The following is a 25,256-nucleotide window of genomic DNA, read 5'->3' as shown; positions in this document are numbered from 1 at the left end:
GACACTAAATTTGGAGGTGTAGTGGACAGCGAAGAAGGTTACCTCAGATTACAACGGGGTCTTGATCAGATGGGCCAATGAGCTGAGGAGTGGCAGATGGAGTTTAGTTTCGATAAAGTTACGTGCTGCATTTTGGGAAAACAAATCTTAGCAGGACTTATACAATTAACGGTAAGGTCTCAGGGGATGTTGCTAAACAAAGAGACCTTGGAGTGCATTTTCATAGCTCCTTGTAAGTAGAGCCACAGTTAGATAGGATAGTGACGAAGGCGTTTGGTATGCTTTCCTTTATTGGTCAGAGTATTGAATACAGGAATTGGGAGATCATGTTGCGGCTGTACATGAGATTGGTTAGGCCACTGTTGGAATATCGCATGCAATTCTGGTCTCCTTCCTATCGGAAAGATGTTGTGAAACTTGAAAGGATTCAGAAAAGATTTACAAGGATGTTGCCAGGGTTGGAGGATTTGAGCTATAACAAGAGTTCGAATAGGCTGGAGCTGTTTTCCTGGAGCGTTGGAGGTTGAGGGGTGCCATTATGGAGGTTTATAAAATCACGAGGGGCATGGATAGTATAAATAGACTAGATTGGGTTGGGATATCTGGTCGGCATGGACAAGTTGGACCAAAAGGTCTGTTTCTGTGCTGTACATCTCTATGACTCTATAAATTATGAAGTAGGAGTTAGATGATGCCAAGTGTGCACTTTTACGTTCAATATTGCACGAGCAGAATTTCTCTGGTATTGACGCATTTGCAGGCAGCGTGTCTCTATCGAAGAAATTATAAAGCAGAATTTCATGTTTTAAAATTGTTTGTTGCCGGTATAAGGAATGTGTAATGGAGTTCATGCATAGTTTGCCATCTGACATCTTCCTGCCTGCCATGCCCGTTAATTTCGTTGACGCCTCACTTCCTGTCAGATGTGGAGCCTGTCAGTTCAGCAGTAAACTACAAAACCACTTTATGAATTTACTAGCAACCCGCGGTTCAACTTATACCGTTTCATGCTGTAAGCCAGGCTATTGTATCACCCTAAAGGCTGATCTTATCTTGTGCTGCAATTTGGAGTAACGATATTTATTATCCTGTTTAAACTCAATTCGTAACAATGCTGACAGAACGGTGGTCAACAGCCCCTTTCTTCCTTATCTTTTCAATTTCCCTGTCAGGTAAGTGAATCGTCATGCTCTTATTATTGTTAATTGTAAGACAGGAACAATAATTAATTATAGAAAGTCGACGATTACGTGCATTTCTGAAAGCATAGCTTAATAAGTTGCTGTATTGGCTAAAACAGACACAGAACTAAATAGCATTTTCAACATTCAATTATTCCATTTGGCATCAATACATTTTAAAACTTCAGCACTGAAAATCACTCAAACAAAAGCACGTCCTTCGATAATATGGTATGAATTTCAAAGGCAGATGTATTTTGCTAACAATTTACATTAGCATCATTCTTTGTGTGCGCCGATGTTGTACAGCTAATTTCATTATGTATCTCCATTATTACAGCTGCACATTTTTATTTTGATTAAAACAATTATAAGCATTTTATGTACATCTCACTGATATCGTTCCTATTTGTTTTGCTAAATAGATACTTTGCTGAGTTACCAAGCTTGAAGTACCAAACAGAATTCAGTAACCAAGTTAGTAGATTAGTGGTCTCCGAAAATCAAAGGCTACCTTCAATCTAATAACTGCAGGCCATTTAGTTCAGGTACTACAATATTCCTACGGTGGATGTCTGAGAGTCGTGAATCCTAACACTTGATAATAATATTTTTATAACTTTTTGAAACCTATTACATTCTCTTTACGCTACTTATGCTAGCAACATATCTAACATATTGACTGCCAATGGCAAGTTAGTTATTTAGTTTCATATTTTTCTCTTTGTTTCTGATTAGCTAGATCTCATTTCTGGGCAATAGACATTAGGGAGGATGTGACTGCATTAGATAGAGTGCAAAAGAAGTTTACGAGAATAGTTCCCAGGATGAGTAAGTTGAGCTATATTGATAGAAAAGGAAAATTGGAGCTGCTTACTTTGGAGTTGTAAAGACTGACAAATATAGTCGATTAGATTACCTACAGTATGGAAACAGGCCATTCGGCCCAACACGTTCACACTGACCTCGGAAGAATAACCCACCTAAACCCTCGCTTTACCACGACTAATGCACCAAAACTATGGGCAATTCATCTTACCTGCACATCTTATGATTGTGTGAGGAAACCCACGCAGACTCAGGGAGAATGCGCAAACTCCGCACAGACAGTCACCCGAGGCAGGGATTGAGGACATGACCCTATCGCTGTGAGGCAGCAGTGCTAGCCACTGAGCCACAGGCTTCCTTCAGCTGAGTATATCGGGAGAAAATATTCTTCCTAAAAGGGACCAGAAGTAAATACATTTGCAGAAGAAGCAAATTTGTATAAAAAATGAACATTCCCCTACAGTGTATAAAAGCAAGTTATTGCAAAAGGTAAACATTTGAAGTAAAAGCAGTGTACTGGAGAAATCAGGTGATCTGGCAGTAGATTCCTTTTTCAGACACCGAAAGTGGCCTGGAAGTGGCAAATCTATTTCTTTCTCTATTGATTCTGCCAGACATGCTGAGCTTCTCCAGCAATTGCTGTTTTATTTTAATCTCACACAGAGAATGCTTAGGATCAGAAATGTCCGGCCTGAACTCGCTGTGTAGGAAGAGCCAAACAAGACATTGAGACAGACATTAAATGATTATTTGAATAGAAACAATGATGAGGGTTACAGCAAAAAAGCAGAACGATAAATCATACTGTTGATTCAAAGAGGCGGTGTATACATGATGGGCTGGATTGCCGTCTACTGCACCGTAATAATTCTGTGCTTTTATGATTTGTTAATCCCCTGTAACCAACAGATATTAAACCAGCCAATTGTTTTATTATTTGAATACCATTATCACTCTTCAAATCTTCTTGTTAAAAATGTCTCATAAACACCAATATTGGCGCTCACATATCATTGCCCTTCAGTGAGGGACAATCCTTGCTGCCATTCCCCATAGCTATTCTGAGTACTGGGTATTCAGTTTGAAACAGTGACCAAAGATCACGAGCAGCACTCCAGATATAGTATCACCAGTGTCAAATACAATCTCAGAATAATTAAATTAGATTCTTATTTTTTTCATCTGGAATGCAGTAAATGGAGATATAATTTACACAAATGATTGTTTCAAAGTATTCCAGAAACTGGAAGGGATAGCCTTACATTTACAAACAATTTTTAAATCCACTTTAGGTTTTAGAAATGGCATAATCGTCTGTATATATTTTGAAGAAATTAATTCTGCAGTTTAGATTAGATTACTTACAGTGTGGAAACAGGCCCTTCGGCCCAACAAGTCCACACCGCCCCGCCGAAGCGCAACCCACCCATACCCCTACATCGACCCCTTACCTAACGCTACGGACAATCTAGCATGGCCAATTCACCTGCCCTGCACATCTTTGGACTGTGGGAGGAAACCGGTGCACCCGGAGGAAACCCACGCAGACACGGGGAGAATGTGCAAACTCCACACAGTCAGTCGCCTGATGCGGGACATTGAACACAGGTCTCTGGCGTTGTGAGGCAGCAGAGCTAACCACTGTGCCACCGTGCCGCCCAAAATAAAGAGTACTGCAATGCGTTGCATTGGCCGGGAATCGAACCCGGGCCTCCCGCGTGGCAGGCGAGAATTCTACCACTGAACCACCAATGCACCTATTGCAGCAATGGCAATTTTGTAAATGTATTAATATGGACATCGAGGACTAATTTGAAAATATTAGATCATTTGAAGTTGATTTGAATTGTTACATGAATCTGTCAGATGTTGGAAATAACGTGATTGTATCATTTATAGTATTTTTCAAATACTGAAATTTAAAAAAAACTATAAGCAATAACTAATGCTCAGAATCTTTTCCTGGGGATGCGTATTTTCTCTGAAGTTAGATATTTATTGCGGGTCATGATCAGCATAAAATCTATCGTTTATTGGTTGAATACTACTGATTCTAACATTTGTTTAATGATTCAGCATGCAGCTGAAACTGTACAGTTTTCATACCCCACCCCTATGGATTTTAAAACTCATAGATCAAGTAAAAAATTTTGATAAAAACTAAAACGAAGCTTTAAATGTGCACAATCATTCAAATAGCTTTACTTGCACCCGCTGAATGCAATATATTTGTAGACAGCTGTCGCTTCCTTTGAGGTGAACAGCCGAAGGAAACACCCATGACAAAGAATAAGATTACAGTTTAAGATTACAATCTTTAAATCTAGGAAGTAAATTATGTAAAGTATCTTAATTTCATGAGGCGATGTAACAAAAATAAGAGAGGCTTGATGTGATTCCACTCAGTATGCACACTGTCACACGCAAATAAATATCAGTTCATTTGTAAATGAAAAAATGCAGCTTATGTTCCAAGAGACAACGCTGCCGAACGTCATTGCCTAACATGATGACGATCTGCCCCTTCACTGAATTAGTTTCTTATGGCAGCATGTTACATAAGACTTGATAAATACTATCGCCCATCAGATGAATCTCATAAATGGAACGTTGATTCAATTCTTTTAAATTTAAGATATCGACAGTTTTAAATGATTCATTCTGTACATTGCAGTTTATTGATGAATTAATACAGGAAACTAATACTGATAATGCATACATTTCTCCTATCTGCCACTGGGTACATTAATTAAACTCATGTTATTACATTTCAATCACATTGAAATTAGACATCTGTAGATAGATAAAGTTTATTGAAGGTAAAGTGCATTGAGTTGATTTAGGACGTATTTGTAGTGAAGCAAGAAAAAAAAATCAATATTTCCTTGCTTGAGATGTCAACACACCAAAGAATTTCCTCGCAGCATTGACCTGCAATCGCAATTGGATAAATCGCTCAAAAGTATTTTTCTTTCGAACAGTAATCTTTGGCTACTGCACCAGCTACACTTTATACGCTGAATACAATTTGGACAAAAAATGTTCATGTAGTCACTGCCGTCAAATGATCTTAGAATAGCATACTCAAAATTTACTTAATAACATTTCAGTCAGAAGTGATACTACGATCACTAAACCAAGTCAGCATGGTTAAATCGAGCATGATGCAACAATTTAGCCAATTATAATGATAATGATTTTTTTCTGCTTCGTGCACAATTAGGTATGGACGCTGGTGATGTAGTTCAAGCTCCCAAAAACATTCATATAACGCAAGGCCAGAGTGTGATTTTGAACTGCTCCTTTCGTTTGCAAGGACTGGGTACCTACAGCTGGAGAAGGGACGACATTCCCATAGACTTTGACTCACCAAGATACAAACAAAGAATTACAAAAGCTGACACTAATGCTTTCAAGTTGAGGAAAGACGCATCCATTCAAATTAAGAATATGTCAGAGTGCGATTCTGGCAGATATTTCTGTGAGATTGAAATAATGGGGAAACAGAAGAGTACAGGCAATGGAACCATGGTTACCGTGGAACGGCGTAAGGAACGGAGCCATAAGGAATTTTGAATTTGTTTTTGGAATTAAAACGTTACCTCATTGTTTCCCCCATGCTATTATCATTCTATTTCTCTGCAACCTCCCTCTGTGTTTGCCTGCGTTGCTCAGTCTTGCCACCCGTGAAAAGTGCACATTTTATCTCTCTCTCCCTCCACACTTTCACCTTGCCTGTACGTTTTTATGTCTCTTCCTACGTTCCTGTCTCAACTCTCGTAACTACTGTTTTATTTACCTTTATGCTTTACGTATGCATTTCTAAATAAATAAATGGTTTTTCTTTCATTTCAACAGATGCTTGTGATAAAGAAAGGCCTTTAAAAGCCTTGCCATTTGACTGGATATGGATTGCAGTGGCAGGAGGAGTCACGTTGCTGGTCACTCTGTCGCTGCTTGTGGTAATCATAATTCTTGCTCGACGAAACAAAGGTATTGATCGTATTGAAAATGGCAAGCAATCATAATGCTTTCTAACTCTTGCCCCATAGTACTAAAATATTACAGTAGTATGAAAGATCTCATGCAATTTTGAAGTGGTTAATATATTTACCATTTTTGAAAGAAACAAGACTAGGTGATACTAATGTTTTTCATGCGTCATGGGAGCAGCTCTGGTCTCCAGGTCATGCAAAGGTATTTTGCCAGTGGAGAACCTGCAAGAAAAAACGATTTACTCTAATGATGCCACGACATAGAAACTATGCGTATCTGGAAAGCTTATGGAGGCAAAGTATGTTTTCTGCAGTAAACTTGAAAGGAGGATATAGATAAATAATCTAAACATAGATTAATAGAATATACTTCCGTTAAATGGTAAAAGATGGGTCTTCTATTTAATTTGGGGAAAAAACAATCCTATCCAGAGAGTAGTTAGAATGTGCAGCTCGCCACAAAAAAAGTGTGATTGAGGTGAGTAGAGTAGATACATTAAAGGAAAACCTGGATAATCATATAAGAAACAAAGAATAGAAAAAATACGTCATGGAGTTAAATGAGGAAGGGTTTGAATTAATCTGGTACGGATAATAAACATCAATATGATGTTGTGGACCAAGTCAGTGCCCCTCAAATGATTTTAGAAATTAGGTAGGATCTTAACGTTTTTATAAGGCAGATGTAAAGTGGAATTTCGGGACTGCTACAGCTGTTCAAACCACTCAGGTTTAAACAAAATAATGTATTTCAACACTACGGATGAAACACAAACAAAATAAAACAAAATTTAGAATTACTTAATTATTTGTAAATCCACTGACTCGAAAATGCAACTTAACAATATTGTTTCAAATCACGCTGCATCCCTTAAACACCCCTTGGCAAATGATAAATTCAAACGGAGGCTCTTACAGGCAGGAGAGATTTCAGACAGAAATTCCAGGGGAGACCTTTGTTGAAGCCTGGAACCTCTTTTCATGGTAATTACTTCACTAGGTCCCCAGCAGTTTTCTGACTGAAAGCAACCAAACTGGGGAAAAAATAGCTGAACTGGGACAACGGACAACTACCCTGTCATTGTTCAAAGTAACCAAATCCAGACAATTCTGCACCTTTGACTTTACGACCCCTCTTGAGAAAAAACAAGAAAAACATAACCTTGTTAAAGGGGCAGCAACGTCACTATGAAGATGTTAGATTGAATGACCAACGTCTTTGCTCTAATTATAACACAACTTTCAGACTTCCAACATGCTCTGCTATCTTTTGTTTTCCAAACAATGGAGGAAAATATATCTGAATAATATGACTTATAATCTGATCCCACTGACATGGTCAAATAACGGGCAAAAGGGAAACTAAGCAGAAACAGAAAATGAGTTATTGTTAGCAGACTTTGCAGTTCAGATCATAACGTTAACCAGCAAATTATAACAAGAAGTGCATGGATCAGCAGAGATACGTGCATATTTAATAAATAGACAATTTGTTTTCATTTGTATTAAACAAAAATAATACTAACCATAATCATATTTTCCAATTTTCTTACAGCATACGCTTTGCTTGTCAGGTTAGTCGCTCAATAACTTGCTTGTCGATATATTTTGATACAAAGTTTTTCTCTGAAGGTTGCTAAGCATTTTCTTATTCTACAGAGAATGTTCCTCATTCGATTCTGCAAAAGAACAGGGTAAGTGCTATCCAGATTTATTTGTTTCATTCAAAACACTGTCAACAATTGCATGAGCATAATGATTTGTATGTGTGCGTGTGCGTTTTGTGTGTGTGTGTGTGTGTGTGTGTGTGTGTGTGTGTCATTGCTTCAAATCTACGATTTCTAGCATATTTGGGTTGAGAAATGTAAGCTTAAACAGAGCATGCAAACATGCACTATTTGTAATGGAAAGGTTTTGTGTGCATCATCGTGTCTGACAAATGTAAACCTGTCTTGGACAATCAATTGCTATTAGTAAGCGAAGTATTAAGATCCAACATGATTCCTTTTTGCTCAGAGCTTTAAGGAACATCTATGCTGTCTTTTTCATTGGAAAACAGGCAACTATCCATGTAGGAAGGTGAGGGATGAGGTGTGGGCGCAGGTTTTCCAATTCCTGCTGTGGCAGGGAAGGGTGCCAGGATGGGAGGGTGGGTTGTTGGGGGACGTGGACCTGACCAGGTCGTCACGGAGGGAACTGTTTTTGCGGAAGGTGGAAAGGGGTGGGGAGGGAAATATATCCTGGTGGTGGGGTCCGTTTGGAGCTTTCCATATCCATCAAAGTTTTACCTGCACATCCACCAATATCATTTATTGTATCCGTTGCTTCCGATGTGGTCTACTGTACATTGAGGAGACTGGACTCCTCCTACCAGAGCGCTTTAGGGAACATCTCCGGGACACCCGCACCAATCAACCACACGCCCTGTGGCCCAACATTTCAACTCCCCCTCCCACTCAACCACATGGAGGTCCTGGGCCTCCTTCACCGCCACTCCCTTAACACCCGACGCCTGGAGGAAGAACACCTCCGAACACTTCAACCCCAGGGCATCAATGTGGACTTCACTAGTTTCGTCATTTCCCCTTCCCCCACATCACCCCAGTTCCAAACTTCCAGCTTAGCACTGTCCCCATGACTTGTCATACCTGCCTATCTTCCTTTCCACCTATCCACTCCACCCTCCTTTCAGACCTATCATCTTCAACCCTACCCCCACTCACCTATTGTACTCTATGCTACTTTCTCCCCACCCCCACCTTCCTCTCACTCATCTCTCCACCCTTCAGGTACTCTGCCTCTATTCCTGATGAAGGGCTTTTGTCCGAAAAGTCGATTTTCCTGCTCCTCGGATGCTGCCTGAACTGCTATGCTTTTCCAGCACAACTCTAATCCAGAATCTGGTTTCCAGCATCTGCAGTCATTGTTTTTACCTAACTATCCATGCAGGTTTGAATTTAATCGCATATCAATTAAACTTTGGGACTTCAAACTGGGTGAAATTTCAATGGGATGTGCCTCAGAACAGGTTCAGCAGAAATTGTAACTGTCACTTAACGAACTCAGAGATATTTCCGTAAATTATTTCATGACATGCTAAGGCCTCAGAGATAAACATTTGCAAGATTGGCCAAGCGTAGTCCATCTGATTGCCACCAGCATTCAAGGTATTGTAAGATGACAGTTCCACTCAGACCCATTTATAGACTTCCTCAATGTCTTTGTAAGAATTTCGAATTATTCAACTCAACAGTAGTTTCGGAGATGCTGAAAAGCAGGCTGTGCTTTAAAGAAGAGGTAGAGAGCGTAAGGTGCAATGAAAATATTTGTAATATTTGTTTTAACGTGATATGAATGCTGAATATTAAAGCACAAAAACTTTACAAAATCGCCATTTCTTTGAGGACGCTCTTTTTAATCAAAATGAGTGTTCACTATTTTTAACAGCAAATTTACGCTCTTAGAATACCTCAGGCATCTGAAGAACAAGTATTCTCAAGTCTCAATTTCTCTAAACATCTTTAAAATACACATACCTTATTGTGCCTGCATTGACTCAACTTTCCCAATCACTTCAATAAGATCATAACAACATCAAAATTAGGACATGAATACACAAATTTAAAGCAGGAGTGGGCCACTTGGCATCTTAAAGGTTCAAGGGCACTTAATTACTCCACATTCTGCCTAGTGTAAAATCTTTGACATCGTTGTTTATCAAGAATCTGTCCAACTGTCTTACAAAAAAGTTTCTGTTTCCACTTCCATTGAAGAAGAGATTTACAATGATTCTCGACACGTAGTGAGAAAAGAAATCTTCCCACATCTGTTTTAAATGGGCGACACTTTAAATAGTGATCCTAGTTCTAGCCTTCCCAGCGAGTGGAAGGATCCATTTCATATCTGTCCCCTCAATACCTCACAGTACTTTTCATTTTGAATCAAATCCCAGTTTTTACTCGACAATGGATAAAAGTCTGTAGATGGCTGAACTTATTCTCATAAGAAAATGAACCGATTTCAGGAGAACTAAATCATGCGACTTAAGCCTGTTACATAATTCAAGTGGTAATTGTCTATTCATTAATGCCTGGAGGGCAGTTAACTGTCAACTTTATTTCACTGTTTCTTGACCTTGTGCAGACACGCCCATAGTGAAGATGGCATATTTCCTTTCCTGACAGACATTGACTAAGAAAAAGGTCTTTTTAAAAAAATGATTATGCCTACATGAGACTAGGTTTTCATTCCAGCTGTTTCATTGACCACATAATTTCCACTTCTTTACATCACCATTGCTTACTTTTCTCTAAAACGTACTCTTCTTTCTTTCACAGAAAATGCACATTAGTATTTTGAATAGTTGCTGTTCGTCTTTCAGTACACAATTTCACTTAAGTTAATCATTTTAACGAACACCATGTGTGATGCATGGCCTTATTGCCCGGACAATAAGCTTTCCTAATGGGGCTCCAGCGTCTTCTGTACTCTAGTGCATTTGTATAAAACCCTATTCCTTCCTAACTGCTGTCTCGCTAACTTTGATGATTTGTTGGTTCAGTTAAATGGATTTGTATGACTGGAGTAATACATTGGGGTGGAAGCTATGTGCTGTGACTTCGTGTAATTTCAGGGTGGCGGGGAGGATTTATTCAACAACAAGAAGAAAACCCTCATAATCTGGAGAGTGCTAGGTGCCAAAATTGCCCACAGTGTCCAGGGATGTGTAGAGTAAACGCATTCGTCTAGGGTAAATGCAGGGGAATGGGTCTGGATGGGTTACTCTTGGGAGGGTTGGTGTGAATTTGTGGAATGAAGGGCCTATTTCCACATTGTAGGGATTCCATGATCCTATGATTCTAATAAATAGGCAGCCCACCCACTATATGTAAAAAAGAGTCAATTGAACTTGTTAGAAGTTCAGTTGACAATACTCTGACTTGGCCAACACGATGATGCAGCTGGCGTTCACTCATGGGTGTACTTCAGCAGCAAAATCTCTTTCAAAGCTTTTATAGTGATGAGCATGGAAAAGTAGTGCTCTATCTTTGAAGCAAACGTTTATTCATCAGGAGTACCTCAGTGTATACATCCACACACTGCACAAGATGAAAATATCCCCCTCATTCCTACCTGCTTTACTTTATTACCGTACCCCCACTCTCTCAAGATGGCAAACCTTCATAATCAAACCCCCAAAGGTATATCACTCCAGAATCCATTGTTGCCTTCCTCGTGAACTTATCTAGCGCCCACTACCTAGCTCTGGTGTTACAGAAATTATTAGAACTGAGCGTTTACTGGAATTGTGGGTCTCTGCCATGCTTTTTAATTCGGGGACGTTTGTGTGTGGGTTACTGAATTGGCCTCCGTAAGTTTAGGGCAATTGTCTTTATATTGTTGATTCATACTATTCTGCATATTTTAAACACCATTAACCTACATGCAGGAAGGGCTTAGCTCAATTGGCTGGATTGTTGGTTTGTCGCATAATATGATTCCAACAGTGTGGGTTCAATCCTTACTACTGGTTTAAGGTTGCCATGACGGACTGTCCTTCTCAACTTCTTACTTCACTGGTGGTCCTCAGGTTGAGTCACCACCACTGATTTCTCTAATACGAGAGCAGACCATACAGCAACACACAGCAGTCAGCCATAACAATAAATGTCTCTCTTTTCCAATAGATCATCAGTGACTCTTTTCATTTGTCACTATGGCAGTCAACAGTTAACTAACTGCTCTGTCACTAATCATTTTTTGACAATCTTCTCTGATTGTAACCATGGAGACTTGACCTAATAGGTAAAGTATATCTTGGATGCGCAGAAGAGTTATTTTGTTAAATGAAATTGGAATTTCTAAATGTCTAGGTTGTTCTTGGCACTAGTAGGAAATAGTGACCATATCGTGGTAAATTTTTCATTTAGAATTAAAATTTCTACAGTGTGGAAACAGGCCCTTCAGCCCAACAAGTCCACATGACCCTCCGAAGAGTAACTCACCCAGACTCTATTCTCCTACCCTGTATTTATTCCTGGCTATTGCACCTACACTAGGCATCCGTGAACACTACAGGCAATTTAGCAGGACCAATTCACCTAACCTGCACATCCTTGGAAGGTGGGAGGAAACCGGAGCACCCAGAGAATGCCCTCGCAGATGAAAACTCCACACAGACAGTCACCCCAGGCAGGAATTGAACCTAGGCCCCTAGTGCTGTGCGGCAACAGTGCCAACCATTGAGCCAGAATGCCATCACAGTGGTTTTAGGTTCAACTTCAAATGGGCTCAAAATCTAAATAATTAGATTCTGAATTCTGAAGGTATGAAAGGGAAGTTGGCTGTAATGGATGAGAAAAGTACATTTAATGTTCTGACAGTAGATTGGCAGTGGCAAATACTTAAAGAATTAGTGTTGCTTTCAAAAGGCATACATTCATTTAAAGCAAAAATAATCAACACGAAATATGACAATCAATGGGAGATATAAATAATTTTAAATAAAAATAAGAGACTTATAAAGTTTACAAAAATGTGCTGTAGGCCTAACCATTGGAAGCATTTCAAATTTAGCTAAGGCGAACTAAGGAATTGATAAAGAAAGAAGCAATCAAATATTAACTTAAATTATCAAAAAAAAGCAAAGCAAGGCTTCTAAATGTATATAACGTCGAAGCAATTAATAAAGGCGAATGTGAGTCAATTACAGGCAGAGTTAGGAGAATGAAGGAAGCAGCAAGTTAATATGCATACAGGTGATGTGGAATAAAGTGCAGGAGAAACGTAGCAGATTTAACAACATCTGTGGAAGAAAAGTAGAGTTAATGGCTCAAGCCCAACGATGTCTCCTTTCGATATTTGAATCCACGAAGAAGTATTGGCATGTTTAAGACATACAGTGCTCCCCAGACAGCTGTTCTTGCCGCATCCTGAGACCCTCATTCAGTGCCATGTGCCACCATATGTACATGGACATCTCGAAATTTCTGCATCACGTCCGCCTCATGCTTCCTCAATGCTGTCATGGTTTCCATTCTGCCCAAGTCTTCATAGCATTCGATGCATAAATAAAGGGAAAAGGAAGAAAAAGTATTTTTGTGTTAAAGAGCACAAGCTTCAGCAATGCATGGATTTCGATGATTCTATGAATCCCACCTTCCACCTTCTGATTCCATCCCTTCTTCTAAGCTTCTAAGCGTCTTGTTGCATATTTATTATACATGAGTTTTGAAGCTGAGTTATTCGGTGTAAAGCATTAGCACTATTTCTCTCTCCACAGACGCTGCTAAACCTGCTGGCTACCTCCAGCATCTTGTGTTCTAATTACAACAGAAATTATAATAGGAAATAGAGAAATTGCATGGAAATTTTAAAAAATAATTTTGTGTCATCTTCATAGAGGAAGATACAGAAATATTGCCCTGAAATATTTAAGCATGAGCACAGAAGTGAACTAATATCTATTAGTATGGGTGGAAAATCAGAGTAGTACTACTGATTGTGAATGAAATCCGACAAATATCTGGGACTAATGAATTTAACCTAGAATGTTCAAAGTGACAGTTAAGATCCTAATAGATACAATGTTGATTATCTTCCAAAATTTTATCAATTCCACAACGTCGCTGCAGTTTTGAAACTTTCAATTGGAATCCCATTGTTTAAGAAAGACGAACGGAGAAAGTCGGGATCTCCAGATCTGTAAGCATGACGTCAGTAGGAAGGAAAATATTAAAATCGATTGTGAGTGATGTAACTGCTGGATATGTCGGAAATAATTGTGAGATTGAACAGAATAAATGTGAATTTATGAAGCACGATTCAAGTTTGACAGATAACAATTTTTTTTTGTTTGGATGTTTTATCAAAATTGATAATGACAGCCAGGGAACGTGGTGTGTTTGAATTTTCCAAATCTTCAATAAAATCCCAGAAGTAGGTTAGAAAACAAATTTATAATGCATTGGATGAGGCAATATACTAAAATGTATTTAGGATTAACAAATGTAAATTAAAGAGTAACGTCAATGGTGCATTATTAGACTGATAGGTTGTGACAAGTGAGTAACAGAAATGTCAATGCTTTGGTCCCAGCTGTACAAAGTTATTTAAGTATTTGGATATGGGGACTAAGTGCAATATCTCAAAGTTTGCAGACGATACAAAATATGGTGATATTGCGAATTTTGAGGAGATTGCAAAAATGTTTCAACTGAGGTTATATCGACAGACTGAATCATTGGGCAAAAGTATGGCAGATGGGAATTAATGGGGTAAGAGAGGTTATGGTGTTTGGTGGGAGGAACAGAGAAGCACATGATTTTTAAAATGGTTAGCCATTCTAAGAGGTTGATGACCAAAGGGACATTACATGTCTTTATGACAAGTCGCTGAATGTTGGCTTGCAGCGGCAGCAAGCAATTCGGATAGAAAATGAGATGTAAGACTTCATTACAAGTGGATTTGAGAACAGCAGAAAGGAACGTTTGCTTCAACTGCATAGAACGCTGGCAACACCACACGTGGATTATTGTTTTAATCTGGTCCTTTTGCCTCAGGGAAGACATACTTTCTATGAGTGGATTTCAAAGAAGTTTCATCAGACTGGTGAACATGAGAAACTTCTTCAAGGGATTGACTAGGTGGATGCAGAAAACATTCTCTCCTGCTGTAAAGTCTAGAAGCAAGGGTCATACTTTCAGAGTAAAAGGAAAGTGATTTAGAACTGAGTAGAGGAGGAATATTCAGAGATTGGTGAATCTTTAGAATTTCTTGCCTCAGACAGATGTGGAAGCTTAGTCGATAAGCAAGTTCGAGATAATAAAAATTGAAAGAACTGTGGATGCTGTAAATCAGAAACAAACTGAAATTATTGGGAAAGCTCAGCAAATCTGGCAGCATCTGTGAAGAGAAATCAGAGTTAATGATGTCAGGTCAGGTACCCTTCCACAGAAATTCCCCAGTTGAGGAAGGGTCATTTGACCCAAAACGTTAACTTTGATTTCTCTTCACGGATGCTGCCAGATCTGCTGAGCAAGTTCAAGATAGTGATTGATAGTTTTCTAGGAACTCATGGCATCAACAGTTTCGTGAATGAATGGGAATATAGTGTTGAGGGAAACGCTGTAAAATCAGGGAGGATGTTGGAGGGCTGAATGGTCTACTCCTTCTCCTATGTTCCTAATGTTTTCATTAAAGTCAATCAAGTCCTGCCACACCCAATTTCTGTAGGCAATCTGCATAAATTATATAGGACATAGAACAATAAAGTACAAAAACTGGTCTTTCAAACCATCATGTGCGTGCTGATCATGATGCCATTGTAAATTACTCTCATCTGGCTGCACGTTCTCTGATCCATCTATCTCCTGCCTATTCACGTGAGTGTCTAACTGCCAGTTAACCATTGTTGTGGTTTCCATATCTACTGCGCCATCTGACAGTATGCTATTTGCACACACCACGCCCTACGAAAAAGAAACTTGCCTTGTATTTCTTATTCAAACGTTAAACTTGTCAACTTAAACATATGGCCTTTAGCATTTGACAGGACCACGTTGGAAAAAGACTCAGACTGCCCGCCTTCTCATACTTTCATGTTCTTCTATCAGGTCTCCTCTCAGCCTTCAACACATAGCAGAAACAGTCTAATTTTGTCCAATCTCTCCTTATAGCTAATAAACCCCAATCCAGGTAACATTCAGGTAAATCTCTTTAACATTATCTCCAAAGCCTTTCCATCCTTCATATATGGTGACCAGAACTGCACACTGTACTCCAAATGTGGCTGAACAAAGGTTTTATACAGTTGCAAAATGACTTGCCGATATTTATACTCAAGGCCCCAACTGACAAAGGCAAACATGCCATATGCAGTCTTTATCACCTTATCAATTTGCGTTGCAACTTTTGGGGAACTATGGATTTGCACCACAAGATCCCAGTGTATATCATCGTTATAAGAGTCATGCTATTTATTATGCAATGTCTGTTGTCATTTGACCCATCAAAATGCATTGCCTCACACTTGTGCGGAGAAACATCCATCCACCATTCCTCCATCCATCTTTCCAACTGATCTACATCCGGCTATATCGTCTGAGAAACTTTTTCACTGCCTACAACTCCACGAATTTTCGTGTCACCTGCACACTTACTAGTTAGACCACTCATATTTTCATCCAAAACGACTGCCACAAGCCTCCAGTCAGAAATAACCCCCCTCCCCACCTCCCACCCCACCCACACACACACAATTATATTTGGTTATATTTGGTCTTCTATAACGAAGTCAATTTTGTATCCAATATGCTAACTCACGGTGGATCCGAAATGACTAGCCTACCATGACGGACCTTAAATACTTTAGTAAAACCCATGAAGACAACTTCCACTGACCTCCCTTGATCAACTACTTTCATCACTCCCTCAAAAATCAAACAGATTTGTGAGACAAGGCCACACCCGACCTCCACTCTCCACCACCCCACACAGACACACACATACACACACAAGTCATGCTGACTATCCCTAATAAGTGCATTCTTTTCCAAATGCATGTAAATCCTGTCCCTTGGAATTTTCTCCAATACTTTTATTAGCACTGATGCAAAGATCACCAGCCTTAATTTCCCAGATTATCCCTGTTAATCTGCTTAAACAAAGGAAGGATATCTGCTATTCTTCAATCTTCTGGGATCTCACCTGAGGCTAAAGAGCATACAAAGATCTCTACCGACACCACACCAATCTCCTTCTTTGCCTCCCTCAGTCTCGTGGGATAAATGCCTTCAAGTCCAACCTCAATGTTTTTCAGGGCACCAAATAGCTTCTTCTTTATATTGTCATGCCCTAGAAATCAACATACCTAAGCCTAATGTCACAATCTTCAATTTCCTTCTCCCTGGTGAATATGATGTGAAGTACTCATTAAGGACTTTACCCACTTTCTCTGGCTCAACGGATGAATTGCTTCTTTGATCTTGAGTGGATGTAATCTTTCCCTTGCTCCAAATATACGTATAAAATGTCTTGGAATTCTCATTAACTCTACCTGCCAAGGGCATTTCGTGGCCCCTTTTAACCCCCATAATTCCTTGTTTAAGTTCTTTCCTGTTTCCTTTAAGTTCTTGCCTGATTTCAGTTCCCTGAAATTTGCATTTGTTTCTTTTTTTATTTTTGACTAAACTTTCAATACCTCTTGTTACCCCAGGTTCCCGAATCTTGCCACCCTGATCGTTCATGCTCACAAAAATGTACTGGCCCTGAAATTTGATTGACTGGCTTTTCAATAAAACTCCCACATGTCTGATATGGACTTGCCCACAAACAACCATTCCTAATCTAATTTCTCTATTTCCTGCTTAACTCTTGCAATTAATATTGTGTTAATTTAGCAGTTTCACCAAGGACCCGTCTTATCCTTATCCATAACTATATTAAGGCTTATTGAATTATGGACACTGTTCCCAAAATGCTCCACAACTGAAACTTTGATCACCCGGCCAGGCTGAACTGGTTAATATCTCTCCTCAGACTTACTTGTCAGGATTGATCCTGCAGTTTAACTACATAACATTGCATATGCCTACTACTGGTTAAGCATTTGCCTTGGTGCCATCAAGCCACTAAATTGTCATGAAGTGACCATATAATGGGCCCAACTATTTACCAGGCAAGAAAGGTCCTCCACTTCACACTTTCCTGTTACATTATGCACTTCTTTGTCTCCCAGACCATCTTTGCGGACAGCATTAAATCACACCCAATGTCTTTGTTGAATATTTCCAGTAAGACAAGTGCAATTGTGCCAAAAACCTACAGAAATAAGTCATAACAAAAAAGAACTAGATAATAATTTGCTTACTAGGCGATTCTCTTTTTTTTTCTTGTCAGTCACATTTTACAACATGATGATAAAACAAGTTAACAGACACAACACACATGGATATTGAAATTGTTTAGCAGTTTAACACTAAAGTAAGTGCAATCTTCGTCCTGTCACATTCAACAATAAAGCATCTTCGATATTAACCAGTTACGGTCCATACACAAAAAAAAACGTTGGCATAAAAAGAAAGAAAATTCACATACATAGGAGATCCATTCAGATTCAAATCCTATTCACATACTGTCCGGCTAGAACATTTTACAGCTTCTGATGTGTTTCGCTGATTGTAACGCCTTGTGTACATTTCTGAGGTTCTGTAATACTTTCTTTCCTCTCTAAAGTTTATTGTAAATGGTGATAAGGTCAATTGGCCATGGATGAAAGCATATGTGAGCATTGCCATTAACAGGCAGGCTAATTCTACTAAGACCATACATCATAACTTAAAAGCTTATAACCAGAATCTTGGTCATAAGTGCTGACAAAAATATGCTTTATAAATGAAAAGTTTTTTCATACCAAAGTATCCTATATATGTCAAAGCATATTCCATAAATAATTTGTTAACTTCATTTCTCCTTTGGCCAAAGCAGAATTACCACAGAGGAACAAAATGCGAAATCCTGCCCAGCATCAGGTAAATTAATATTTGCCTACTTTGTTACATGTTCTCATGGATGATTTAGTGTGCAACTTTATAGATATTTATGCGCCATGGAATTAATTAAACCAAATTACTTATTAAAAAGTCATCAGTTAACACCACCGGACAAACGATGATATGGTGTACAAAAATATCTGAACCAAAAGTCATCAAAGCAAAATGCACTAAAGCGGATTGAAACAGAAAACAGTTTCAGGTGGTTCACCTGTTTTTCTTCCAAATGTATAGTAGTAAAGATTGCCACTTGAATAGTTCTTATTTTATAAAAGTCTCAATTTTCATGATGGGTTGGTACTTTCAGAGGGAGAGGGAAAATTTACATTTGAACAAGTGTTAGAGAATTTGTCATTCGTTTTACCTTTTTCAATTTGCATTTCAACTTGAAGCAATACTCCGAATATTTCAGTACTTCTAAGTCATGAATTTCAAAGCTCCTCAGAGCGCTAATGGTTCTGCTTGTAGAATGTGACAAAAAAAAAGCAATTCAGTCATTGCTTCCGTTTGCAAATATTATAAAGGTCAATGATAAACTGTGTGGTTATCCTTTAGTGTACACAGTAACTTTAAGTGGGACACTGCAACCTATAAACATTTGCAGCAGCAGATACTTCAGAAGTTATTTCATCATCAGAATATTAAGCACAACATGCTTAACAGCTCCGATCACGCAAATATGATATAGGATACAAAATGTCAAATGGAAATAACCCTACTGCCCCCATTTAATGGAATAATTTATTTTGCCACTCTGTAGAAACTGCTTAATAATCATATTAAGATTAAAGTTCCATATTCGGCCTTGCAAATCCTAACCCCCCACTATGGACTTTGCAATATATTTTAACATAAAAATTGTGCTGAATTAGACAGTCTCTGCTGTTTGGATGGAGCATTATGTTTTCTAGAGAGCTTCGCACCTGCCACCTACTCGCCAAAACTCTAGGGTGGTTGATGTAGGAAATTCTTGGGGTGTCTTGCATGCCTTTGGGCCTATTCAGGCAGTTAGGTAACCAGGAACAAGTAGAAGGAACAACATCAATCGGGAAGCATGGCATTCACTCCTCCCTTCTCTGTGGACTGCCAAGCTTGCTCTGTGTTCTTTGAGTGGGGGGGGAGGGGGGGGGGGCGGGGGAGGGGGGGATTGCCTGGAAGCGGCAGTCGTTGCTGTGACTGCAGGTCTACCAGGAAGTTTTATTGGCTTGCAACTGTACTCATGTAGGAATTGTGCACCTTTACCCAATTCTATATAAAATCGGGGGACAATTGAATTCGAAACATCTTCACCAATTTATACATCTCGGAGAGTATATGGTCGATTGCACTACCGGAAAGGTTCTTTTGAAGAAACTCAAGAAGCTGATTAGGTTTTTCTTTGCAATTGATTTCCAAACTGAAAAAGTCACATCCGTTATGTTTATAAAATAACGATCATCCTTTTGGATGTCTCCAAAAAGCAATACTAGGTGTATGAATGTCACTGAGATCAGTCTTTGTTGCATAATTGCAAATGCAATATCGCATTCATTCAACACGAATTACTTTCCTGTTGCTTACTTCTTCTTTTCCTCATTTATTCCAATCAGCACTGGGATTGCTTCGTTAATCTTCTTTTACTTCATACAACACCCTACACTTGCTCGTTCTTTCCTTGCTGCTCAAACGCATACATTCTGGACACCAACTCAAGTGTCAACTGTGATTTTAAGGAATTGTTGACCTTAATACATGTTTTGCAACGGCTTAATTTTATACACCACAATTTCAGGTAGATACAAATGTTAACTCTATAACTGAAGGGAAGGATAGAAATGTTGAGTTACAAATGCTCACTACACAAATTAAATGAGTGAAAGAATACCTTATTTTGGTAACAAGACTAACGAATATAATATTCATGATTTTTCTTCAAAGCGTGATGCTGCTTACCTTCACTGCCATGGCAATGAACCCAAACCAAAGAAGAAACGCCCACATCCTCCAAGGAGAAACGTGGAGTAGATCTCCTTGCAATTAATTTAGTGTCAGACATCTAGCTCAACCATCTAACCTTATTGAAAGAAATTGTAAGATAAAAAATGAGCATATTACTTCCAACTTTTGGGTTTTGTGCGCAAACTAGTTGTTGACCATTTATGTACATGTTGAATGAAAACTTAACTATGTGACATCCCTTCTTTTACAATTTAACTTTCTTCAGTCTTTGGTATACTGTTACCAATAAGCAACTTATTGTCAATAATAATTGATGCGAATGAAAAGTTTCATTCCACAAAAATACTTCCCAATAACAGAATATTTGGAAAGATTACTACATATATGTGATTTATTTATTCAATTTATTCCATTTATTATTTGCATTTTCTCTGTGCCATATGAGTTTGCCTTATCAATCTCATGATACAAGTGCTTCCTTCTTAGATTTCTATCTCGGCCATGTACAGTCATATTTTCAAACCTGGCCACGTCAACGAGTTTCAATCATATAGTATGGCTTCCTCACTGTAAAAATAACATTTGGCTATGTATGGTTTATTGTGTCATTGCACAAATGCCTAGCGGATAACATTTAGCATTAGGCCCAAATATATACTATGGATTATCTGCAGGTTTTCAAACCTGACAGCTGGTGAATTGAGAAGTCATTTCAAAACCCAAGCTTTCACTAGCTAGTCTAGAAGATGAGTGATAATGCCGTCCCAAACTGGGAAAAAATACACAATAGAATGTATATGCCAATAAGTTGCTTCTAACTAACAACTGAAAATATGACGTAAAGTAAAACATACAGTTGAAATTATGCATATCTACCTCTGTATTGAGTTTAAAGTTTTAGACTCTTCAGTAGTACATGAACAATCTACAAGTAAAAGAAGACATTACAAAACTGGAATATTAAACTTAACTATGCATTGAGGTAGATATGTATGCATGTCACGACGGAGCAAAATATACCAGATTGCTGTTATATGTTCTGTTATTTTCAAATTATTTATTGTGCAAAACATTGCATGAATAAGTTTACAATAATGTTGTTTTCATATTTCAATGCTTTTCTTTATGGTGATCAAATGCCACAGGTGATTTATTAGTAACCCGTATGGCTTATGAATAAATATTTTATTCTGCAACAAATGAGTGCTTAAAATTAAATACGAGACTGAAATACAAGTTTAAATGTATGAAGCCAATCTGCGCTTTCACAATGTGTAAAATTCAAACTTTGTCCAATTGAAGCCTAAATCAGGCCATTATTTATGTAATTTTTCTATGTCTCATTGTATTTACTGCTACATAGTTAAATAAATGCAACATTAATTATATTAATTAATTAATTTCTGCAGAGCAGCTCATCAAATGGTCAGCATCTCAGAGAAAGTCTCAAGTCTGAATGGGAATGAAAGTAAATGCGAAGTGTTAGGAGCAGCGATGGAGGGAAGGGTAAAGGAATCAAGCATAGTTTTATAGAGTGATATCAGGAAATAGCACTCCATGCTATTGAATATAAGGAAATTAGTGATCCTCTCATTTCATTAGTGGAGGCAAAAAGCACCCCATGTGGTTGAGTTTTTGGACATTTGATGTTCCTTTGTGTATCGGTTGACGTCAAAATAATGGTCTCATTCGAAAAACATGGTTTGTTGCAAGACAGGGGTAGTAGGTGTATATTGTTGTGCTATGGCCATATGACTCTTTCACATCATCCATTTTCTTGGGAAAACAACTGGAAGTTAAGTCTTTTAAAATGGCTTTTTAAAAGGAAGAGGAAGCAAAGTGTTTGAACTATATAATTATTATCTTAGGATTGGGGCATTATCATTGAATAAATAGCTATCTGTGACTTCTCTAAGAGATCAGCATTGAACTGAGCATGACGTTATTATGTGTTTGGGTATCATTTCATCTGTGAGAGATTATGCGAATACAACTTCAGTTTGAAGAGGTGGTATGAGCTTTTTTCCTGTGTCACTCATTCTATGTGCAAAAATTTGGTTCTGGAAAAGCAATATCTGCCATAATTTAGAAAGTTGTCTCTCACCAGGTATGTAGGAGGACTTCTGTTGCACTGCATTTGTAGGGTTGACATCTGTTTTGGAGCTTTTGAGACCACATGTACCAATGCAATGAACTTTTGCACAGAACTGGTGTCGTCACTTTATTAATCATCACATAGATTTCTAACTTTTTATGATTTATGTAGGCAGTTTCCAATTCTATTTTGATCACATCTTACGTCAAAGCTCTGGGCGTCCTGAGGATATCTTGGAAAGGTTTAGCTCTACTTATACCATATTTTCGAAGATGTGACAAACTTTGATCCTGCATAAATTCTCAAATGAGCTGAATCTTATTCTCTTGGTCAACACTAGTATACGGCATATTTTCAAGAAATGACTGCTACATTTGGCGACTTTTATCGTTCCTTGGGATCCCAAAGACACCAGGATTGAAAATTATTGGGATGTGGAAGTTGCCCAGGTCTCATTGCCCCAAACCATATGCTGGAGATGCACGTGTTAAATCAATTTGAAATATTTCCATAACTGTATAATTAGTAAATAAACTTTGTGCCTTTCTAGTCTGATTGTTTGTCACTGTACACCCAAGGTATTCGAATTTTCCGACTACCTCCGTGATGTGTTTCTGAATCTGATCACAGGCATATGCACAAATCCTTGTCACAATAGTGAGGAAGAAAAACATTATACAAGCATGAGACAGATAATACCTTACACTTTCGAGCTGGCCTTCTACGTTGGGCAGCGGGATATGCATAATCAGCAGACAAAAAAGTCTTTCATCAAGTATACTACACTTCTGTCTTGGCTTTGAGTTTTGGAAGGTTTACTAGTTTTGTGTGTGATTATGTGCGTAGGTGCACATTTTCATTATCGCAGTGTAACAGAAAAAAAATGAAAAGCAGTGCAGGGACTAAAGTGCAGACATGTTTCACCCCATCTTCGACTTGAACACGGTTAAATGTATCATGAAATTGAATGGTGCCTATGATTAAGGAGGATAATTCAATTAGATCCTGTGTGATATGACCAACGTTTGAAGGTTATTTGTTTTGTGAGCAACTACAATATATGTTACTGCGAAAGAAGTTTAAGTGTCATCAAAACTTTGCAGCACAATCTTTTGTCTCTCATATTAGCATCAGAGCTGAGTACCTATCTTGCCTATCCCACTTATGGTGACAAATCATTTTGTGAAATCCACAAAAGGAAGGTATAGTTTTGTTGTTGCTCTGCACTTCTCTTGAACTGAGTTAATAAGAATAGTGTGCCTCCCGTGGATACACTTCTGCAAAAGACATATTGTGCCTCTAAATATATTTTCCTACTTAGTAGATGGAATCACTTGTAGTTACTGTGCCAAAGACTTCGTCAGTGACGCTCCCCAGTCTTTTTCCATGCAGGCTTCCCCGTCCTGTCATCTCAATTATTATGAATTTCTTTACTGAAATACTGTCCGAACTTAAGATCAGTTTGAGAATAATTTGGGCTCAGAGAAAAAAAGATTCTGCAAAATATCAACATAGAGCTGATTTGTTTTTAAATTTCTACTAAGCACGTCATGATTTAGACTTATAATCAGGAGGAGAAAGTGAGGACTGCAGATGCTGGATATCAGAGTCGAGAGTGCGGTGTTGGAAAAACACAGTAGGACAGGCAGATTCCGAGGAACAGGAGAATTGAAGTTTCGGGCATAAACCCTGGTAAAACGTCGATTCTCCTGCTCCTTGGATGCTGCTTTCCCTGCTGTGCTTTTCCCACAGCACACTCTTATTTTATAATTGCCTTATTATGCAACAGCTTATTCGTTTGTATAAATATTGATTAAGAATCTATTGATTTACGTTTGGCTGCTCAATGCTCACAATTTAATTAATTTCTGTCCATCACTACCATATCCAATCAAGAACTATGCCTGTAACAAAACTTATATCAAATACTATCTTACCAATCTGCGAATTCACCCATTTTGAACTTCGTATTTGTTCACAACGTTGTATAAATACAAAGGAATTGATTCCTGGCATCTGTCAATAAATTTTTTTTTATAATTAGTCCCTATATTTGCAAATGTCCTTCTCCAAGTATTTGGTCGTTCTTGCATATAATTTATTTTCCCCCAAATGTCATTGAAATTCTCAAAGTTTCATAGGTTAGAATGCTGAAGCCAAAACAATGAATTTCAAACATGACAAAGAATGCTGATAGTGGAATGCAAAAGGCTGAGGAAAAAAAGTAAATGAAACATCCTGAAGCGTAAAGTTGAAATACTGAAGCAAATTTAACTCAAAATTAGTTTTTGTAAACTGTATATTGCTTTTGTAAAATTCCTTGGAATGTGGTATTCCAGCAAAAACTCCATTCAACTGTAAGTTCCAGTCATTGATGAAATATGATTCAATGTGCTCTTTAGTAGAATAGAGCTATGATATAAGCAAAATGCTAATTCAATAAGGTTATCTAATTTAAAAAGTCACAAGTCAGCTCCATGTTTGAAGATCAAAAGATAAATGTTTTTCATTTAATATCATTTCACACTGGCTTTGTCTGAAAAAGAAACAGCGTCAGTTCAATACTTAGAAATTATATTTCTTAATCCGCCTTGGAGTTTGCAATTGGCGGTGGAAAACATTATTTGAACAACAGCCTTATGTGCAAGTACTGTGGTTTCTGCTTGTT

At 38.3% G+C, this 25,256-nt stretch overlaps 1 protein-coding gene and 1 non-coding gene across 3 annotated transcripts; one reads left to right on the top strand and one right to left on the bottom strand.

Moving 5' to 3' along the window:
* The first annotated feature begins 972 nt into the window (after positions 1-972).
* On the top strand, positions 973-23,060 carry LOC140455349 (uncharacterized). 2 transcript variants are annotated; one of them, XM_072550132.1, is made up of 7 exons: positions 973-1,172; positions 5,233-5,556; positions 5,868-6,002; positions 7,560-7,578; positions 7,664-7,698; positions 18,491-18,534; positions 20,473-23,060. In XM_072550132.1, exons 1-7 carry the CDS (start codon positions 1,112-1,114, stop codon positions 20,557-20,559), a joined length of 705 nt encoding a protein of 234 aa, XP_072406233.1. In that variant the 5' UTR covers positions 973-1,111; the 3' UTR covers positions 20,560-23,060. The 2 variants fall into 2 exon arrangements, with proteins under 2 accessions (XP_072406233.1, XP_072406234.1); XM_072550133.1 differs by lacking the exon at positions 973-1,172 and adding an exon at positions 1,634-1,729.
* Positions 3,694-3,764, bottom strand: trnag-gcc (transfer RNA glycine (anticodon GCC)). The gene has a single exon. It is a non-coding gene; the product is annotated as a tRNA-Gly (tRNA).
* Positions 23,061-25,256: the final 2,196 nt, after the last annotated feature.

The sequence above is a fragment of the Chiloscyllium punctatum genome, chromosome 30, assembly GCF_047496795.1.
Source record: "Chiloscyllium punctatum isolate Juve2018m chromosome 30, sChiPun1.3, whole genome shotgun sequence".
NCBI lineage: Eukaryota > Metazoa > Chordata > Chondrichthyes > Orectolobiformes > Hemiscylliidae > Chiloscyllium > Chiloscyllium punctatum.
The sequence above is the reverse complement of the archived record's forward strand: the minus strand, read 5'-3'. Positions and strand labels throughout refer to the sequence as shown.